At 44.1% G+C, this 21615-nt stretch overlaps 1 protein-coding gene across 1 annotated transcript in view; it reads right to left on the reverse strand.

The window, feature by feature from the left end:
* Nucleotides 1-21615, reverse strand: part of EPHA4 (EPH receptor A4) — a 105654-nt gene that overhangs the window by 44125 nt on the left and 39914 nt on the right. The window contains exons 4-5 of the mRNA XM_038145428.1: nucleotides 19707-19862; nucleotides 4191-4529 (exon numbers count right to left, since the gene is read on the reverse strand). Of these exons, the coding sequence (XP_038001356.1) occupies nucleotides 4191-4529; nucleotides 19707-19862 (495 nt within the window). The remainder of the gene's footprint in view (nucleotides 1-4190; nucleotides 4530-19706; nucleotides 19863-21615) is intronic.

A 21615-nucleotide genomic window follows, 5' to 3' on the forward strand; every position in this document is an offset into this window, starting at 1 on the left:
GACAACAGGAGCAGGAATAGCTGGGACAGACAGCCCAAGATATTCTCCAGAAAGATCATTTCTTGATCCTGAGCACAGGCAGCTTGAAAACATCCAGGGTGATGCAACGGGAGAAGTTTATTTATACACACTGTATTTTCATCCTAATTGGCACATCCTGCATCCATCCAGCTCTGCTGATCCACTTAAGGAAACACAGAGCCCAAGGTAACCTAACAAGGTAACAAATCACCAGGCAGTTTGTTTGTTCAGAAATATCAACTTCTTCAACTCCTACAAGCAAAGGAGCAGGCAGGACACCCATCCATCATAGAATGCAAACAGAACAAAGGGAGCCAAGCAAGCAGGAAAATAAGTTTGGATTTTAGATCTCTTTTAAGCCTGTGTAGGCTCTGCCCCCCATACCACTCCCCTGCCCTATGCATGCCTTCAACATCCAGGCAAAAACCTTGCCCCAGTGGCACTGCCCCCTTGGACGGGCACACAGGGGGACTGAGCAGGGAACCTGCCTCTCAGGCTGGAGACACAAACAGATCAGCTCTTTAATCCTTAATAAATATATAAACTGGTCAGCACATCTTCAAAAGAAAACCACACAAGCTTCCTGCATGCTGAAAACAAGATCTCTTTATTGAGAGCTTTTCTTTTAATTTTGAGCAGCTTCGCAGCATTAACCTTAGCAGAAAAAAAACCCCAAAAACCTATCAAGAAGCCCGGAGATTTCTCAGCTACTCAGTCAACAGCCTGACAGAGTTCCTCATTGAAATTAGCTTCTCCTAGCACCATCACATGAGAATTGCTGGCCTGCATCTCTTCCACAAATAATTTCACAAATTTTTAAAGATGGACAAAGTGCTGATTTCATTTCATTGAAAACTGAAAGGCCAAAAGCCACCACTGCCAGTGGTGAGACCCTCAATAACAGCATTTGCAGTACTCATTGTGCTAAGGATATTGGCTCCAAGTTTCACCAGCTCAGTGTTCCATCCTTGCTTTTTCTATTTTTTTTAATCTCCTATGGGAAAAATAGTAATAGTTCCCAGTCAAAAAAAAAAAAAAATTAAAAATGAAAAATTATACTAAACATGCAGAACAATGAGCTGAATTAATTCAAAATTCTTAAAATGTCACAACACTGAAGTATTTCACTAGGAAATAGAAATTTTTACTTGCTTCAATGCCTGAAAATTAGCTTTTTTTTTTTTTTTAAGGCAAGTTTTAAAAGCAATACCTTTTCCAAAGAAGCAGAAAAAATACTTTTTCAAACAATTTTTGATCCTACTTTGAATGGCAAATCTTATTCTCATTTAACACTTTTCTATAGTATCGGAAACTGAAAAGAGTTTCTAAACGAAGAGTGGAAAGGAAACTGCCTCATTTCATTACCTCAGGAGTAAAATGACAAAAGCAAACAAAAACCCACCTGTGCTTTTCAACTGCACCTTTTATGTCACTGCAATGCATTCCATCAATTTTGTGCTGAATACACCACAAGTGGTTTCTCAGTACTTTCTGCCTGTCTCCAAATGCACACCTTCCACAGGGGCTGGCACCACGGCAAGCAAACACACAGACACCCAGATTCCTGATCCTCACGTCAAAAACTGCCCGGAAATTTCCTGCCTATTTTCTTCAGATCATCCAGTTGCATATTTGGAAGGTGAAGTTGTTATGAGGAAGAATTCCCTGGTCTCTTGCATACTCATCATTTTTACTGAATTTAACTCAGAGATGCACCTCTTGCAAAGAACTCTAGCAAATTCTCCAGAAGACAACCCAAAAGCACTGCTCATATGTAAAGAATTATTAAAAACTCCCCATATTGACATTTTTTTCCTATCAAGCACAAGCACAGAGAGCACAACCAATGAAGTAATTTACAAATTCTCAGTGTTGGTGGCTTCATTTTTATTAGTAAAACAGGGAAGGAGCGCTATTAAGGGAGGAGCTTGTCTCTAATCTGAATTTAGAATTGCCTTAAAGAAACCAAGGCAGCTTTACATTAATGTAAGAAAGGTGCAAGATGAAAACCAAGCCTGTGGCAGTGCACCATCATGACATGATTTCTTTATAATGAAATATAGTGAAAGAAAATTAGTGGCACAAGGATTTTAATGCACCCCAGACACACATTTACAATGATTAAACAGATGAATACTTGTAAAACCCAAGGGTCTAACTTTACAAACCTTTACTCAAGCAAGCAGTTTCACCAAAATCAATGGGACAATTTGCATATGTAAGGCTATTTATCTCAGCTGGGATCTGTAGGTTTAGGCCACACATTTCTATTTAGATCTTCTATGCAGCAGAAACCACAAAGTTGTATGAAGAGCAGGAGAACAGTGCACCTTGGAGTTAATTTTCATTTATACCAGTATAATTTTCTCTGTCCCTCTGACGCATTTGATAAACTGGGCATGTTTCAAGACTGGAAATGTTGGCAAAAATACAAATTTCCTGATGGGAAGAATACTACTCATGGATAATAAACAAAATCAATTCTTATTTGCATATTCAATCAGATTTTGGTTTGCATATAAAAGCATAAGATGGTAGAATTTTCACACGGTAGATGGATCCCGCTCACTTATTCATGCATATATGCATCCACTAATCCTTACACATGCCAAAATCAGTCAGAAATACTCTCTTTGCTAGGCATTCACAGCACAAAAACACTGTCCCTGCTGCTGTTCTCAACCTTCTCTTTTCGTATAGCGTATGACAGCACTCTCCCACGGCTTTCTCCCAAGACTCCCTAATAGCCCCTGCTCTCTATTAGTCTTCTTTTCACTAGGCAAAGTGGTGGTTTGAATTTTTGAATCATAATTTAAAAGGGATGCTGTCAACTTTATATGAAGAGCAAAAAACACTGGACCAGATTTTCAAAGGCGCTTCAGCACAGACCTGACAATTTCGCTTGTAACTGTCACCGCAAAATTGAATGTATCTCTCACCGGTAACACTGACATGTCCTGGACTACAGCTAAAATCTGCAGATTTAGACTATGCCTACCTATTTTCCACACACACCTACTAGGAAACAGAATTCAAAATATTTATATGGTCTGGTCCTATCAAAATATGCAATATTAATATTGTCTCATACACCGTAAGCCTGGTAATAAATGGTACCCTGTGAGCTACGCTCTGAGGCGCTGAATGCCTGCAACATCTGTGGGACCTGAAGGCAATCAGCACTCTGAGCCATCAGATAACAGGTTTGACGGTCCTCTAGCCAGTCTGACAGTCTGGAGATCTCATTTGCATTTAGAAGAGTGTCATATTCAAATGTATATAATTTTGTGCATTAAATTAAAAATTCAACTGGAACCCTGTGCGTTAAACCCAAGCTGGCTGCAGACTAAGAAATGTTTTCATGGAATTAAAGAAAAAGATCAAACAAATTAGCATCAAAACGAAATGGCAATCTGCTGCTGCAGCCTTTGCCCTTACTAGGTCAAGCATGGGGTACTAAAAAAGCAGAGCTGCCCAGGGTATCTGAAATAATCTCGTATACACAGAAGTGTTTCGTTCTCCCAGATGAATGAAACGCAAAAATCAGTCAGCATGAAGTTGAAAGCTCATATAGGATTTCTACAGCAATGCCAGCTCTGATCAATCGAAACATTGTCAGCAGCACGTTAAGGAGGTATTTATTTAACAAGGGGACAGAATCTAATTGACTTTCCAGGAGAGGAGAGCGAGCAGGCAGGCGAGCTGGTGCCCACTCGGGCGCCCACTCGTTCCGCTTGTTGAATCTTACACAGCCCTTTTTCAAGGGGAGCAGGAGCGTAACCCTGTGCTCCCCAGGCATGTATTTTGCCCTCTGCAGACATCAAGGACATCCTTGTGTCCCCATACAGGGTGTCCCCTGCAATGAGCAGAGCTGCTGGCGGGCCAGGGGGGATCAGGGCAGCCGTGCTGTTGTGCAGAATGCCTCCCAGCGTCCTGCCCGCATGCTGCAGCACAGCCTGCTCCCAGACACAGCACCCAAACCCTCCTCTCTCCCTGCCTCTGAAGCATTTAAAGTATCCATATAAATCACCAGAAAATAAGGGTTTGACCCAGTTACACATCTTAGGCCTCCTCACATTCATTCGCTAATGCTAAATATAATGGAAATCACAGCTTTCCTAAAAAACAGGCAGCAGAGAGGGGAAGGGAATTGCTGTTTATGTTCCTACCCGCTTGGTTAGTTGTCACAGTGACCGACACAGCCTGGTCCTGGCTGGGGTTTTGCTTGGACACTCCATTCACCGCCCAGACTTCAAAGGTGTAGTTGGTGTGTGCCAGGAGGTCGGTGATGGAGACTTTGGTGGTTTTTAGGCCGTTCTGCTGGGGGCTGAAGTGCACCCCGCTGCCACAGGAGCGGCAGCGGCTGAGCTCGCCCGCCCCGCACCTCTTGCACACCACGTTGTAGGAGATGTCCTCACGGCCACCTTTGTTCTGGGGGGGGCTCCACTCCAGGTTCACTGAGGTCTCGTTGACATTGGAAATCAGGTGCTGGGGAGCAGATGGAGGGCCTAAAATGACAAAGTTCACACATTTTTAGTTAAGGGGGAAAAAAAAAGCTTGCGTACATCAGAGTTAAGGGTCCCAGATGCTGTGCAACTCCCATTTAAGTTAAGGACAGCAGAAACCAAGCAGAATTTTACTTCTCTATGTTCCTAATGAAAGTAAAAAAATTAACTGGTAAGTCAAACTCTGATCTCTTTATCTGATGAACTAACAGTATTTTCCAGCTCTAAATGAGCCTGAAAGCTCAGTATTGCAATTAAACAGGAGTGGGACGTTTTCCCTTTCACTGTTTATACTTGTTACCAAAAATGTTAAATTTACATATCTTACACTCGTTTTTTTTTCCATGATCTCCTAAGCACAGCATCAAATGCACAAACTTCTGCTTCACTTGAGATTTTCAAAGTCCCCCATTACCTACAGGCAGACTCTCAATGAAATTATTATAAAAATATCTCATAGTATCTTTTTCTGAAAAATATAAGTGCAATATTTTCCAGACCAGTTGGTGTCAAATCCCATTCAGTGAACACCGAAGCCCATCAAGCAGGGACCTGAACATGACACTTCAGCATGCAGGATGGAGATTTGAGTAGGAAGCCAGACACAGAACTAAGGCTTTGAAGAATGGAAAATAAAGTTTACAACAGGGGACTGCTGGAGAAAGTCAAAGAACTGAAGAGGAAAATATGGCGAGCATCTGAAGGAAGGGCTGATAAAAGAAACCTGGTCAGAAACAAGAGACCAGACAGAAAGCTTGGCAATAAGGCTGGATTTGAGACACAAGGTCAGCTTTTCCACCACAGGGATGGAGACTTCATAAACATGCTGCCAGAGAGCTCCCAGCAGGTTCCAACACAGGGACTATGGGATCAGAGCACAGAGCCCAAGGCAGGCTGGGCAGGACCTCCCTGGGCAGGCTGGGCAGAGCCCAGAGGCAGAGCCCCTCCTGCCCCTGCAGCACCTCTCCCTGCCCTGCCTCGTGCCCACCAACGCACAGGCACAAATCCTATTTATGTGCTTAAATCCCCACAGGCCTCAAACCCACAGGCAAATTGAAAATGCAGAAGAGCTAATCCTGCAACTCTTAATCTAATTTCAATACAGTTGAGACACACTTTTTGTACCCTTAAATTTAAGGCAGATGATTCAGAGGGAAGCCATGAAAGAGATGGGTATTTCATCCATCCCAAAAAGCTTCCCTGACCATCCCCTGGCAGCCTGCTCTGGGGCAGAGCACACAGGGACTCTGACACACACAGTGCTTTGGGATAGGGCTGCAGGTAAGCACTGCATCAAACAGAAATGAGACAGAATGAGAATGAAGATTGCAAAATGCATCAATCCAAACTGGAACACAGTAAAAATAGCTGTGTCCACTAACTACTGATAGTCAGGCTTTACATACAAATATTATTAGTAGAAAAATACTAGAAATAATCTTGTGAAGTCACAAATTCAAGACACAGGAAAGCTCATGAAAGCTTCTTAGATTTAATCAAAATACATTTGATGATTGCAATTCAAAAGAAGTTCAACTAGATCTCCTTGAAGAACAGGAAGGAAAGGAGGAAGTTCTGGCAAATTTGTCAAATATTATGAAACTATGAATCTGGCAAAAAAGAATCAGCCAGCACCAACAGCTCCATTAAGTGTATAAATAAATAAGTCACAATCTCTCATATGCCAAAGGTACAAAAAACAGTCATCGTGGTAAGACAGGAACCAAATACATTGAAAATGTGAAATTCTACTGAAATTACAAAGTGACTCATCAAGTGTAACAGCAAAAAGGTTAAGCTGTTAAGGGATGACTATGGGGAAGATTAATTGTGGCTCCCTCCTCAGTTTATCAGGTTCATTTCAAAGGGAGCCTGAAGCCTGAACAGTCTGCACAGGGCAAGGTTTTGAGGGCTGCATCACCTCCTCAGGTCTGTGCTTGAAGCCACCAGGACGTAACACATGCTCAACAGGAGACAGGACTTTTATTTTGAGAGAGGTAGCTAGATTAAGAAAAGTCTTAAATGACATAGAGCTCAAATGGGTCTTCAGTACCCAAATGAAAGGTCTCTGTTGCAGGAGTAACTAAACAGGGATTGTTTGTCTGTGTTTACTTCAAAAATACAAAATTAATATATTTCTTTTGAAAGGAGGGAAATCCTCCCTTCTTGCCAAACCTTTGAAACAGTCTCTGAGTTAATCGGGGTTGACAGGTAGAATTACTGCAAGAAGAGAGAGCTGAGTCCAGCCCCTGAGCCAGGGAGCCCTCCTGCCTGCTGCTCAGCCAGGCTGCCATTCATGCCTTTTATTTATGCACTGGCAGCATTTTGGATTCCTAAGGACAAAACCCTTTTACTCAAAGATCAGTTACTGAACACAGCAAGAGAGGTTTCCTGATCCAAAAACCAGGCGGGACAGAAAAAGGAAAGAAACTGGTTTTAATCTCTATTCATCATGTGGAAATGGAGGCAGAGAGAGATGTGGTGAGACAAGGGCACACAAGACACGCTTTGCACATCAGGGCAGTGGTCAAAACAGTCCCAAGTCCAGCCCAATGCCTCTGTACCATAAACTGCTCTGCTTCCCCCGAAAGCTGCCTTTGCCAGCTCCCCTGGGTACAAGAAAGTGGTGTCTGCTTAGCCTGCAAATACACGAGCTTTCTTTTCAAAAATAAACTCTGGGTGCAATGAGGTGGAAGACACTCCTGAAATCGTGAACTCAAGCGGCAGCACGGGAACTGCTGAGCAGGAACTGAAACAAACTCTCTCCCCCCTGGACTTCCCCAGCCTGCCTCACACCTGGGCTCTCTTCAGGGCAGGCAGGTGCACAAGGTAACAACACCTGTCCCTCTGCACTGTCAAGGGAACGGGAAAACCAACACAAGCCTCTGGGGGAAGAGCAGCCTCAGCAGGCTGCAAGCCCAGCTGCACATTGCGCAGTGAAGATCTGCCCTGCACAGAGCAGCAGCCAGAGACTCTGGGAGCTGAGGCTGTGTGTCCTCCCAGAGACTGGTCAGGACCTGGCAGCAGCAAGCCCTGAAGAGAAACTCTTCCTGTGGGAAACATCAAGAGCTTGATAGCGAGGAACAGCAAAAGGTGTTTTCTTACAGAGCGTTCACTCGCTGCAGCCACACACACAAGAGCATCCACTCGGAGTGCAGCCAGGAGAGCTGAGATGAGGTGGTGCCAGCACAAACACCTCCTTCCCCAGGCAGCACCAGCTCTGCCAGGGCCAAGAATATCCCTGTTTCACAGGAGCATTCTTGAAGCAAAGACCCCCATGGGGGAGGGTTCATACTGCCACAGCTGCAGTCTGAAAGATGTCCCTCTTAGCTCAGATACAGCAGCCAGTTTGGGGTTAAACTCAGACTTAGTCTGGTGTCCATTAAGATATTTTCCAAGGCTCTAAGTCCAGTTTCACATGGGAAAATGTGCCAGAATGAATCAAGCTCCTCAGAAGCAAAAAGTCAGTAATTAGTATGTGGGACAGGGCACCGCAGTGTCTAAACAGAGATGCGGCGAAGCGGAAAACCAGGGAAGCAGATGCTCGCAGGTCACAGGCATGAGTGCACCACCTCCAGCATGAAAAGGAAGATGCGGGGGAGTCTCCAAATGGTGGGCTGACGTTACAGTGAGGGGAAAAGCAATTTCTTTTCTTCCTGGAGGATAGTCATCAATGGAGCTGTTGGCACAGGGAGTGGGGAATAGCTTCAGATTGATGGGCCTGGTTTCAGATGTTGAAACACAGGGCGGATCCGCTCCTTCAATGGTGATCAGGAGTTGCTTTGTTTCTGACAACAGAGCCGCTGCCCATGGATGAGACAAACCCTTTCAGGGCCAGGGCAGGCTGCAAGGGCCAGGATAGTACCTGGATGAACCCAGCTAGCAGGATCCAGGGAGCAGCATCCTGACAGCCAGACCATCATTCTCACACAAACCCGTGTCCTCTGGCAGAAAAGTCTAACTACAGGGCAGATGAGAGAGGAGACAAGGACCCGTGCTTCTGAATCACCACCACCATCTGTAATTTTGTCACAAGTCCCACGATATACAGCATTTTTCATCGATTGCCTGCCAATGGAAGCTTGCTATTGCATGGGCTATTTGGCACTGTGGAAGAATGGAGCCAATACTGCCACACTGCCTGAAACAGTTTGAAAATGCGACAGTTCCTACAGGAAATCAAAATAAAATCTAAACATGTTAATTCTGAAAACCGAATAATTTTAAAACTCATTTTATGATGTTAGGAAGGCAGGTGCTGTTGTTTTCCCTGCGCAGGACAGCAGAATCTGAGGGTGGATCTGCAGAGCCACTCAGTCCTCTCGTGTCAGTGACTGCAAAGGGGACCCAGTTTGATCATGGGGCCTGAAAGCCGGATCCCTCTCCAGCCCCTTTAACCAGCACCCTGAACGGACGGGGGGCTTCTCTGTGGGAACGCAGGGAACGGAAGTTTTCAATTTTATTCCTTCCTGGGGCTCCATAAATCTTGTTTCACAATAAAACCATCAAAATCAAGTGAGCCATGAAGCAAATGGGAAGGCCCTGGGTGGAGCAGTTCATTGTGTGTGTCAGGGCTGAGGGAAACACTGCAGAGTCTGTTTAGCAACAAATAATCTTCATCAAGCTAATCTTGCCATCTTCCTCAACCCTCCTATTCGATTTCCTTAAATATATTGGGCAATGCAGATTGTTTGGCTTTCTCTTGCTGCAATAGGCTATAGCCATTACAGCTATCTGTCTTTCATCCACAGATAGAGAGATCTGTCTGTCTTAGGACAATTCACCCTATGGCAAAAAAACATCCAGCAAAACAAGAGTTTTTACGGCGTTAATAGCATAAGCACTACTTGTATTAAAAGGACTGATGTATTTTAGCACTCTTTCTACAACTTCAGGCAGTATTTTAACTTTTCATTTATCAACATTTGCCTCCCTCCCTTCCTACACTCAAGTCTCTCTCCAGTCAGAAGCCTCCCACACACGCCTGTACAACTGACAAGGACCTGGTGAAAACTGTGACAAGGGCACATACCAACACCTGACTGTCTCCTTCCTTCCTTCCAGACCACAGGAGATCCCTGTGTGCCAGCTGTCTGTGGATTACAGGTCTCTGTGGGCACATTTAAGGAGCTTTGGTGATGCATAGCAGGGATCAAGCCTGGTCCAAGGGCTGCAGTGATTCACAGAGAGCTTCTGCGGTGAAGACCCGGTAATGAACTTGCTCTCCAGGATTGAAGCAGCACCAGTGGGGTGCACATGGTAAGGGGACACAGCTGGGAAGCAAACCAGGCTGCAGACTAACACTGGGCATAATAACACCTCAGTAAACTGTTTATTTGCAAGGAGTACAGTATTTTCCATTTAAATCAGCTGCCCTAAAGACTAAGGAGCATCAGAGATAGCTGAGTCAAACATCAACAGGTTGTTTGACTCTTGTTTGGATGCCATCCAGCTGAGAACGGTATCCCAAAGCCCCTTTCTTCCTGTCCCCAAAGGATAGCAGCACAAATGTAGGAGGCTCAGCCTCACAAATCTGGCAAAGTCATTCTGCCAAGGAGAAAGAATGTCTACCCCAATGCAATGAATGATTTCAAAGAAAGATAGCACAAAGGGGATTAGCTACAACTGAGTGAATACTCCTGCTGTCCTGAGGGATCAGCGTGCCCAGCCCTTCATGCACACCACAGAGAAACACAGACCCCAGGACTGCAGCGTGCCCAAGGACACGGCCAGGACTGCAAGTGCAGCACCACCACAAAGGCACAAGTGGGGAGGAGAGAGCCCCTCCCCTGACAAACGCCATACACCACAAACCCATCCGAAGGCATGGCAGAGGACAAGCTGTAGATGGGCTCCTGAAGCTGGAGGGGCTCCAGGGAGACAGGCAGGAAGGCACAGTTGGTTGGTTGTGAAGGGAGACTCCAACCAAGTCTGTCCTCCCTTCCTCCCTACAGCTGCAAACCCGACAGATCCACGCAACCAAAAAATATCCCTGAAAACTAACCCTGGGATTTGGAGGTAGACTTGTAAGGGCACTGTGCTGGGGAACTGTATTTAAATGGTTATGACAGAGGTTTTAATATCCCTGGTTTTACATCTTCCTTTTTTATTACTGATCTGCCCAGCAAGGTGTTTCTCTAAAAGTCTCTGTGGGTGTATGTGGTAAATTCAATTACAGTTTTCTACAAGGAGACCAGACAGACTTGTTTGACATCAAGAATACTGTCTTTACTAAACCAGTTAATTTAGTTCAGCAACAGTGTATGGTTAGGAGGCGTGGATTAAAGCACAGAGAGCGGAGATGAGAAAGAAATGATTCCCAGCAAAAGAGCTCCTGAGTGACCTTGTTGTCCCATAAAATGAGAAGAAATAAGAAAGACCTTGCAGCTTGGTTCTCTGCACCAAGGTAACAGGACTCCAGAATCCCACTTCTAGACAACTAGCAGCTCCGAATTTTGGGCTAACAACTTTCATTCACCAAAGGTAGAACATGAGTAAAAAAATTCCTCTTCCCTTTGTCAGAGATCCCACGGCCACAGGACTGAAAATAAAGTTGAGGGCTTTGGTTTGGCCAATTTTATCATATACAAGTAGCCTTTATATACTATTTTCTTGTGTTGAGAAACAAAAATACCACAAAACAAACCAAAAAGCACTTCAGCACAGGTTTCTGACAAATAATTCTTTTAAAGTGAATTTAGCACTTCCAAGAAAGCCACTCTGGTGGCACCCAAAATAAAGCTCTCTTAGCCACAAATAGCTGCCTGTCTGCATGTTTCTGTCACAGCCTGACAGAGGGCTCCTTCAGGAGCTCCTTTTTTTTATGCCAGCTTAGTCTTCAGCCATCAACAGTGGTAGTGAATTATTCTGGCAGCAACATTACCCATTAAGGACTGAACTGATATTATCAGTATTAGGACTACAACCACATCTATTTACTACTAGCCTCTGTTATAGTTAAGAGTTATTACCTTGAAAGATCTTGCTGTGGGAGGAGATCTATTAAAAATGCAAACTGAAACCCACACTCTCCATGGAAGTGCTAATGGAGATATTTCAAACCTATACCCTCAAGAAGGCAAGCCTTTGTTAGGAGCATCCTGTCAGTCACCGGATCAGTGCATATAAAATGCATCTCCTTTAAAAGAAAACTGCTTTCTAAAGGTATGTATGTGACTAAGTAACTAGCATGATGAAACTTTTGAGCCCTGGAAGTAGAAAATGATTAAAAAAATAATTTACTCCATCTGCTTGGGCACGTGTGTAAAAGCACATTTCTCCAGCAGGTAACGGATGTCTCTGCAGCCAGGGCAGTGGATAATTATTTTCAAGTGGGTTGTCACACTGCATTCAGCCTGCGTTCGCCTGACAGTGTGAAATCAGAAGGAAGCTTCATTGGCAATTCCCACCAGACATCAGAAAACCTCAAGCATGTAGAAAAGACTTTAATCTTCTTTAACCATTCCCGCACTCTCCTTGAAGAAAATATCACTTCTTTTTTGAGGCAGAAAAAGCAGACCTTAGCTCGATAAAGATTCAAAATAATTTTAACAAACAAAAAAATATTAAAATACTGTATTAAAAATAATACGATAACCTGCTACAGTTTGAAGCTTTCTAGCTTCACCCTAAAACTGTGAAAGCCTTGCAAAAACATTGTTAAATGCAGCTGTGTGCCAGCTATGGGTGTTTGCTAATCAAAGTCAATCAGGCAGAGCAGGCGGCCTCAGTGGGCTTTGGACCAGGACTGACAAAAGGATCCTCTTTATGAGCCTGCTCCAGAGACGCTGACCCTCTTCATCTGCCCTGATTTCAAAGGCAACTCGGGGCATTCAGAAATCTTGAGCTAATTTGCTACATAATAAACAAGATTCATACAACAGGGAAGGTTGCTATGGCACACCGTGGTTTAAAAGGAGCCCAGGATGAACTGGCCTGTTTTGAATCGGCAGCTTGGCCTTGGCTGCACTACAGAGGAGCAGCAAAGTCTTTGATAAGTTAAAGGAGCAGCAGGCACCTGGGAGCAAGCATCCGAGTGTCTAATAGCAAGAAAACCTGACTAGAAATGCTCTATCAGAAGCAGGGAAAAGTTTAGCACATCTGCTATACAAGATCTGAGAGCCAGCTTTTGAGTGTAACACAGCAAGGATAAAGAGACCAAATAAAGAGGTGTACAAAAAAAAAATAAAAAAGGATCCGTACAATGAACACTTCCATAGATCTTTGGAGCATATCTGGAAGTACATCAGGTGCCTTTGAAGGGCTGGCTCAGGCACAGAGAGGCAGCACTAGGGCTCTGCTAGGCTGATGGTCGTGTTGCCAGCCTCACCCACGGGGTCACACTGCTGCTCTCTCAGCAAGAGCTCATCCCACTGGTACCGTATGGATGGCCTTTAACAACTCTAGTCAATGCTCTTCAATTTGATCGTGATCCTAGAATCATCTCACTGGGGGCAGGGCTGAGCGTGAAAGAGACTATTTCAGAGAGCATGAAAGAGAGAGTATTTCTCTACTATTTGCAGAGAGGATGCAAAGAAAATAATTATTAAATAATCAATGTCACTTAAACACCTTAAGTTCACTGACTAAAACGTCTGGCAAAGCCCTGCCAGGCACAGTGTTCAAGAAGAAGCACTTTGGCCTTTTCTTTCCATGTCATAAGGCTTTATTGAACCTGTACAGCAGTGGAGCTGCCAATGATGTTTCAGCATGTGAGCCGTGATGCCCTTCAGACATGCCTTTGTTGTTGATCTCTAACCATCTGAAAGAAAAGTTCTAACACAGAGTAAATACCTGGGTCCTGTATGTTTAAGCTTGCAAATAAAGCCCACACTTTCCCGAGACAGTTGTGTATGTTGCTGCCACTAATTGCTTCTTTCAGCAGTTGTGGACAGGTCCCCTGTTGTTGTGGGCTAATTCACACAAGCAAAGGCAGCTCAGACAGCCCTCACTTCTTGCCTGCCTGGCTATTCCTGACCATTTATCATCATAGATTATGTGTTTTACAACTGGCGAGACCAAAGACAACAAGCCACAAGATGCAGCAGTCACTTAAAATACCAGGAATCTGCTCCATTTCCACCCTCTCTCTGTACATAGTCAGCTTCACAACTGGGTTATAATAAGGCAAATGATTTGGTAAACAATTCTTCATTTATTTACTTGGGCAAGATTCCTTTGACTTCAGCAGGAGTTCTGCCAAGCCAGGGATGCTGGACCAGCGCCAGTGACAAAATGCCCATTTCACTGGAATGTACAATTTCCTATTTACTTGCCAGAAGTAACCCAGTTACAGCTTCACAATAGGCTTTGTTCCTTTCACCTAGAGAACAATCCAATTAATAGCTCCTCTCCTAAAAAGGCTAAAGAAGTTAAGCAAAGAGGTCCAGTTACCACTGGCAGAGGTGTGGGGAAACTGATGCTTACAGGTACCACTCCTTTGGGCTCTAAACTTCTCTTCCAAGAGCTGCCATATAAGAACATTTTGCATTGTCACGTATGCTAAGCCATGTTATCACATCTACTCTAATGCACTGTGCTGCAGACAATACCACCTGTGTTCACTCACTCTTTCGAGATAAAAAGAATTCCACTGCGGAAACCAGAAAGTTATCTGACAGTCTGACAGGAAAGAAATCCAACCAGAAAAATAAGCTGTTCTGTAATTGGCCCAACTGCTGAATTTCTTATGCTGTTTGCCCTCTAATTTACTTCAACAACTCTACAGAACTAGGTCCTGACTAACCAAATCAAAGCCCCCATTTAATTGAGTAAATGTCTCTGTTAATTTAAGGCTCTGGCCAGAAAATCAGAAGACAGCTAATAAACAGTTGCTGTATTTAAAGGAGTGATGATTTCAAGTCTACTGATTATAAACACACACTGTCAAATTACTCCTGTCTCTGCTCAAGCCATAACCACTCCTCTTCTTATTCAATTCCTTCAGCCCATCACCACACACAAGGGGAGACAGCTTTCTCCTTTGAGATTCCCATCACTCACAATCCCTTTCTCTCAGTCTGGCAGCGATGCAGCGATGGATGGTCCATTTTCCCAGCCTATATGGAGAATAAAAATCATTCTCTCCTTACAGCCTACCCACTGTTCCCTCTGCTCCTGTAGCTGCTGTACTACAGCTTAAAAGGCATTCTGATGTACTATTTACATAATGAGCAATATCATAGGATGTTTTAAGAACAAAATCATTTACTGAAGGTGCAGACATATATATAAAGATGTGGAAGAGTTAATATGTCATAAATTTAAATTCTGAAGAGCAGAGGCTCTACTGGCATATAGCTGATACTACAGAGAACAGGCTCCAAGAGCAGAGGACTGCAGTAGTGCCAGCACAAGTGTGGAAGTGTGGCAAAGCCAGTGCAAAGCCACCTACAATGCAGTAGCCAGCATGACTGTGTGGTGTATCCTGCTTTCCCTTTTTCCTAGCAGCCACAGTGGTGATAATCCATATCTGACTGGAAACTTAGAAAAGGAACAAGTTCAGTTGAAGGAAAAAGAGCACATTTGCTTATTTATATTGTTTATGGTTTAAGCAATCATTATAAACATGTGCTCAAATAATCAGCTCCTACGTAATTACTCATTTGCAGCCATAGTTATTAGGTAGGTAAATTCACTCTTTTTTGAAAATGCAGGTCAAATATTTATCTCTGAGATACGTTAAATGTAACACAAGATTGAGTTAAGGGTATATATTACACTGCAACATTAACAAAATTGAAGTGTTTAGACCTTTGAAACCTTTTTTAAAGCCTTGACCTTGGAAACAAATAAGGACAGTGTCATTTTAATGTGCATTCAAATTTTAACAACACAGTCACACAGCTCTAGTGGAATTCACATTGAGTTTCCACTGTAGATTGCTCATCATTTCATTATGGTTCATTATGCTGATAACTGTCAGAAAGCATTAGAAGCAGGAGCCTTGAGTAATAGCACTGAAATGGTAATTTAAAAACAATATACTTTCTGAAGGAAATACAGCAGTGCACTAAATTCAATTAGAAGAGGGGAATGTAAAGACAAGTAAGTGATGTTTGCTGTTTGAAGTCAGGCTATTCAGTTTCTTGATAACCTAGACTAGAGAAGGTCCTTTTAAAGCAGGCACTCTTCTCTTGCATCTCACTACATCTGCTCTTATTATCTCCAAGCTTCTCCAGAATAAACTGTCTTAAATGCAACCGTTTTTGAAATATTTCAGGCCATGACAAAATATCAATCCATCCATCAGCTCCTGTTTGGGTGACACAACTGACTAAATTATTCAGGGTCATTTACTGAGGCAGATTTCAAGCTGGACAGTCCATGATGGTAATCTCTCTTTTGTAAAGGGCTCCCAATTAAAAATCATTAATAATTTGAATTGAACAGACAACATAAACAATACAAAAACCATCCTGTTCTCGCTCATAATGTGAGCATTGTTTGTTAAGAGTCAGAGAACCCAAGTCATTAATGGTGGGGATGCAGGAGCATGCCCATTAATTTGGGTGGGAACTGCACCTGCCTGCAGCAGGCTGCAATTCACAGGATATCTCCTTACAGAGAAGGGAATTCAGGGACAAGGGCCATGATTGAGACTGATTTGTTTTCCTGCCTCATGGATTCATGTGTGGGTAAGGCAATTTATTCTCCATTACATTGCTAACCTTATGAAAGACCCTTCCTCTCTGTACTGAAATATAATGAAGGCCCGTAGAGTTGCCTTGACATTAATTTTGCAATGCTTCCAAAAGGGAAAGGTGTTTCCCATGGTTTGGGCTCAGGTGTATTACAAGTCAATCATCCCATCTCCATGCCCAAAGCACACAGCTGACAAGCCCACTGCGCTTCAGAGCTCAAAGTCTGAATTCCCAAGTTTGGCCAAAGCAGCAGATCCAGGCTGGCTCTGCCCCTCAGTGCTGACGGACACATTGATGATTATCCCCAGGAGGCAAGTTTGAGGGGAAAGATGCACCAGTAAATACATGTGTGTCAGGGCTCTGCCTGGCCTTTGACACAGCCCACTCTGCCCTCTCTGCACCCACACTGCCACATTCTGCTCTGACTTGCACAAACTTTACACCAGACATAATCACTCACTCTAGCAGAGCTGAAATAGAGCGGAATACTAAAACCAGAGTTTCAGTAACTTGTTTAGGAGCCTGATGCCTGGCTTACCTGAGGTCAGACACAGTTTTTACAGCTTAGCAAGGGATGGCAATGTCAGAGAGCAGTGTCATGGGGTAAAGGGTAAAACTCTGGAGCACCTCTCCTGGCCAGCACACCAGGAAGTAGCTACTGCTTTTGTTACTTATCATGGGAATTGCAAGAAAGGAAAAGGAAGGGGAATTCTCTAATTCCCTTTCATCCACTAGCACAATCAGGCTGATGGAAAGTCCTAACAGTCTTCCTCCCCCAACCTAGAAGGCGAGATAAATGACAAGGCCAGCCAGTTTACTACTAAAGGAAATCAATAGCTAAGGGTCAAAGCTTTACAAAAACACATCTTAAGAAGGCTGAAGTTCTTCATCTTAAAAAGTGTTTAGGAATAATAAAGAAGGGATCAATCCACAGTCCATTCCAGGTGTTCTTTCCAAATTATCCAATGTTACTTTTATTCACCTGGTCTAATAGTTCTCCAAGTGAACAGAAACCTGATTTTACAAGCCAGTGGAGCAGAGTCTATCTTTTTGCTAGAAGAATGGATCTCAGATACTGTTTTATTTCTTCATTAGTGTGCCGTCACACTGAGCGATTACTAAATGCAGGCCTGAATGAGAATACCAGAGTTAAAGAGAGCATAATGAACAAAGAAGGTGCCTGATTATTATGGCTGTCAGCACAAGGGAATTGGGTTTGTCACCTGGTTTAACCAACTGGTAAGAACTGATTACTGTCTGAATCCACCTGAAAGCACCTTTGATGTTTATGCTCCCTTCTGCCTACACGTCTTGTCAGGAAAGTCAGACAAATGGGGACCTTCTTCTGAAGGGTCTTCCTTCAGCAGAAGCCCTCTGAGTGTTGTCCCTTGCCTTGGATACGTGGGCAGAGGCCCCTCAGAGGGGCAGCATGGCAAAGGAAGAGCCCCCAGAGCCCTGCACAGCTCGGTGGGCAGGGCTGAGTCTCAGCCCTGAGCGGGCACCTCCCTTCCAGCACAGCTAAGGCAGGGCTCAGAGAGGGGCATGGCAGGGCTGGGGGGCACAGCTGCCCACAGGCCAGCTCAGAAACAAGTCCTGTGTCATCCTTCACCTTGGATCACAGAAAAACAAGCCCTTCAGCTACAGGAAAAATGCAAAGCTATGAAACAGGACCTCCAGAGACAGGCCAGTTTTCCAAGAGCAGGTGTCCATAGGATGGTGGTGTTGTCTTGCCTTTGCATGCAGAACCCTCCTAGGCTGCTGCAGAGATGAATATTGAGGCCAGCACCACAGCCCTTGCCTTTTTTCCTTTCCTCTCTGTATTTTTGGGGTAAAAGACCAAGATCAGGAACTTCAGCTTTGTCTGACCTGCCAAGACAGGAATGGGGAAGAGTGCCTGCAGCAGGCCCAAGAGTTGACAAAAAAGGGCTAAGCTTGCAGGGGTACATTTTGCAATAATACCAGCAAACATACATCTCATTTGCTAACAGTTTCCCCATCTGGAAATGTTTTGCTCTCTCCTCATACTTCCCTAACTGCACATGCCTATTGAAATTCAACCAGTTGATTACTAATTTGATTTCAATTTGGTCAAGATACCATTCACAGGGACCAGGGCTTTGAAAAACTTTCGTTGGTATAATGTTATTCAGGGTGCACATTCCAAACAACAGTTTTGTTGTTGCAGAAGGACATTTTTCCTATCAAACTGGTCACGTTTTAGATCCAGTAGTGTAAATTATATTATAGAAAGTATGTTCTTGCCCATTTAGACAAGGTTTCACAATACAGTTAGACTCCATTCCCAGTCAATACTTGGCAAGGGATATATGCACCACTCTGCTTCCTACTAAGCAAAAGCAGCTGCTCTTGGCTATGCCCTGGCCTCCTCAACCACCACCCAGCAAAACTCTCTGCTGAAAAGAAGGAAATCACTGGAGAACAGCTGGAATCAAGGGGGTGTGGGGAAGGGATGAGTGCTAACTTAGTTATGGACATGCTCTGTTTCTGCCTTGTAAGGGAGAAATTAAGGTTTAAATAAATGTGAGTCATCTCTCACAAAATTAATTCTCAATATATTAAAACGTTACAAAAGAAATATCTCGGCCTTTCCTCACTCAGACACACACACTCTCTACATAAATATACAGCTGAACTCCAAAAATCTGGAAACACTTCCAATAGCTTTCAGGGAATGCCACACATGGATATCCCCCTGGTAAATTACAGTCCTTTCACTTATTGTTTCTAACTGCTCCGCTCCTAAGAAAGTGAAATCCAGAACTAGATGATCACAATTTAACACCAGGACATGCCTGGAATCCCAGGTCTTCAACTGCATGAGCCATTAACCAACACACAGGACAAGGAGTTTATCTAGCAGCCTTGTGGCTGTGCTCAATGCACCTCTCCTTCTCCCTGATGAAGGCATTTTGGTGGAGCTAAAGCAAATTCCATTTGCTGCACGTGATGTATTTACTACACAAGATAAAACAAACCATGCATTGGGGGGTTGTTTCATAAAAGTTTAAGATTTATTATTAGCACCCCTTTCAGATGAATACTCGGATTCCTAAGGGTCACCAGCTATATTTCAAGCAAATTAGAAATATAATGAGATTACAAATATTACCTGTTTACCTGAGGTCATACAATTGCAAGGAAAGCTTTCAGAATTTCTACAAATACTCATATTTAATGATATGAAAGGCGATGTGCTCTACTGGCCAGCTGCTCAGACTGAAACTGAGGCCTGTATTTTACTTCTAGCTGTGTTGCTAAGGTGTGCAAGTCCCTCTTTTGTAACCATGTCTCCTGATTTATTTATACTGCAAGCTCACAAGGGTCAGCACAACCATGCCACCATTAGGAATTGAGGGCTGAGAACTAACACTGTCACTCAGAAGTGTGACCCAAAATGCAAACTACATCTGCAAAGGGCCATAAGAGCTACTGAATGCTGCTGTCAGAAGCATTTTTAGAGACACAGAGAAGAAATGGGTGATAAAAGGGGCAAGAGATTGCTCAATGACCAACTTACGAGTGCAGGGCATGGAGGCAGCATCGTTTTCGGCTCGGAAAAAGCCCCGATCGCAGGTGCAGGACGTGGAGCCTTCCCAGATGGAGTAGCTGTGGGGCGGGCATTTGGCACAGGCAGCGTCTGTCGAGAGAGCCTTGTAGTATCCGATTTTGCAAGCTAGATAGAGGAACAGGAAGGGAGAGTGTTACTGGCCCGGGCTGTGATCATAAATTGCTAGCTTACTCATTCAAAATCAAGGCAGGAGACATTTCAAAGAGATCTAATGATGTCCTCTTAGCCCCAGGTGAAGAATTAACAATCATCACACTCTTAACGAGTAGTCCTACGTCAGGGGATACTGATTTCTAATTCCAACAAGGAGCCATTTTAAAAGCTGGCTTAGAGATGGCAAAAAAAATTATACTCTTCTGTTGAGACTGCCAGAAAATCAGCTGCCTCTTTGTGCTTACTGTGGAGTTGCATGTGGCTTAACCCATGTCCACCTGCACCCCCCACACACAGAGCGTGACAAAAGAGGTGCAATTGGTCTATTCTATGACCACTTAAGGAATGGCAGCTGACAGTCAGACACTGCCAATTTTTAAGAGGGAGTGGGACAGGAACCCAACATGCCCGGAAATGGCACATCTCCCTCCTGGCAAGGCAGAATTCATTTGGCTCTTTCTCCCCAAGGGAGGAGATCAGCAATGCTCTCCCCTGCTGAAAGCTGGGCCGCAGCAGTGACTGCACCACTGCCACCCGGGCCCACGTGCAGCTGGCAAGCTCTCGGTGACATCAGCTCCATAAAAGCAGGACTTTCACAAAAGGCTACTTTTACATCACTTGGAAAAAACTCATTAGCATCATTAATAACACATTTTCATGGTGGCTAACAGGTATGTCATCCTAGAAATTTCTCCCTTGGCTAGAGAAAAAAGCCCACCATCACCACCACTGGCTTTTAGCACTGCAGGGAAGAGAGAAAATTCCCAGGCATGCAAACCAGTAAAAAGAAAGGCTGTTCCCAGTATTTACTGTGTGACTCACTCCCACATCTTGTCATTTATCACCTACACTACCTTTAGGGTTCCCCTGCTACACACAGGCTCCTGTTGGGAGGGCAGAAGCCCCCGCACAGCCAGGGCTCACTCTTGCTGTTTCAACCTTCCCTTAGTCCCCCCTCATTCTCTCCCTGCTTCTCTTATGAAGCCCTCCAGTGGGAAATGGAGAGGGATATTAGTAACACGTTTATAAAAGAGCAACTTACTTCATTCTTATTAGCCAAAGCCATTTATGAAATGTCCTTAACAAGTCCTGACTTTACGATGTGCCACACGCCATGTGTGAGAGCGCTGGGAGATCAGCCCCGTGTCACTCGCTGGGGCTGCCACAGGACTAGAGGAGCTTGGGAAAACACACTGCTCAAGTGACTGAGATTTACACAGTTCACATGCATCCTGGTATTAGATAAGGTTCGACTTGCAAGGTGTGTTTTGGCCATGCTTCAAATAGCCTTAGGGTTTCCATTAAAATCAGCAGCTACGGCTGTGGCAGGGAGAACTGCAGGGGTTAAACCCAGCCTGCCCCATGTCAGGAACGATTTTGGTCCCTGAACACAAATTCAAAACCCCCACGTCTGGCCCATCAGCCAGGCACTGGCAGAATGCAAAGGCAACACCTGAAAAACAGTTAATTCTGCCTGGGATAGGACTTGCCCAGCAAAACAAACAAACAAACAAAATAATCCTTCTTTTTTTATATATATGATTTGCACTATCTGGTGAGCAAGTTGCTACATCACTACGTGTCTTGGGTTTAACAACAGCAGCAGTCAAGTGGCAGATGCTGGTCTTAGATATTACTCCTGGTTTTCACTGTCACAGCTCAGATGAGAAATATGCCTCAGTCTGTGACTCCTATGACCAGGAGA

The sequence above is a fragment of the Motacilla alba genome, chromosome 9 (genome assembly GCF_015832195.1).
Source record: "Motacilla alba alba isolate MOTALB_02 chromosome 9, Motacilla_alba_V1.0_pri, whole genome shotgun sequence".
NCBI classification, from domain to species: domain Eukaryota; kingdom Metazoa; phylum Chordata; class Aves; order Passeriformes; family Motacillidae; genus Motacilla; species Motacilla alba.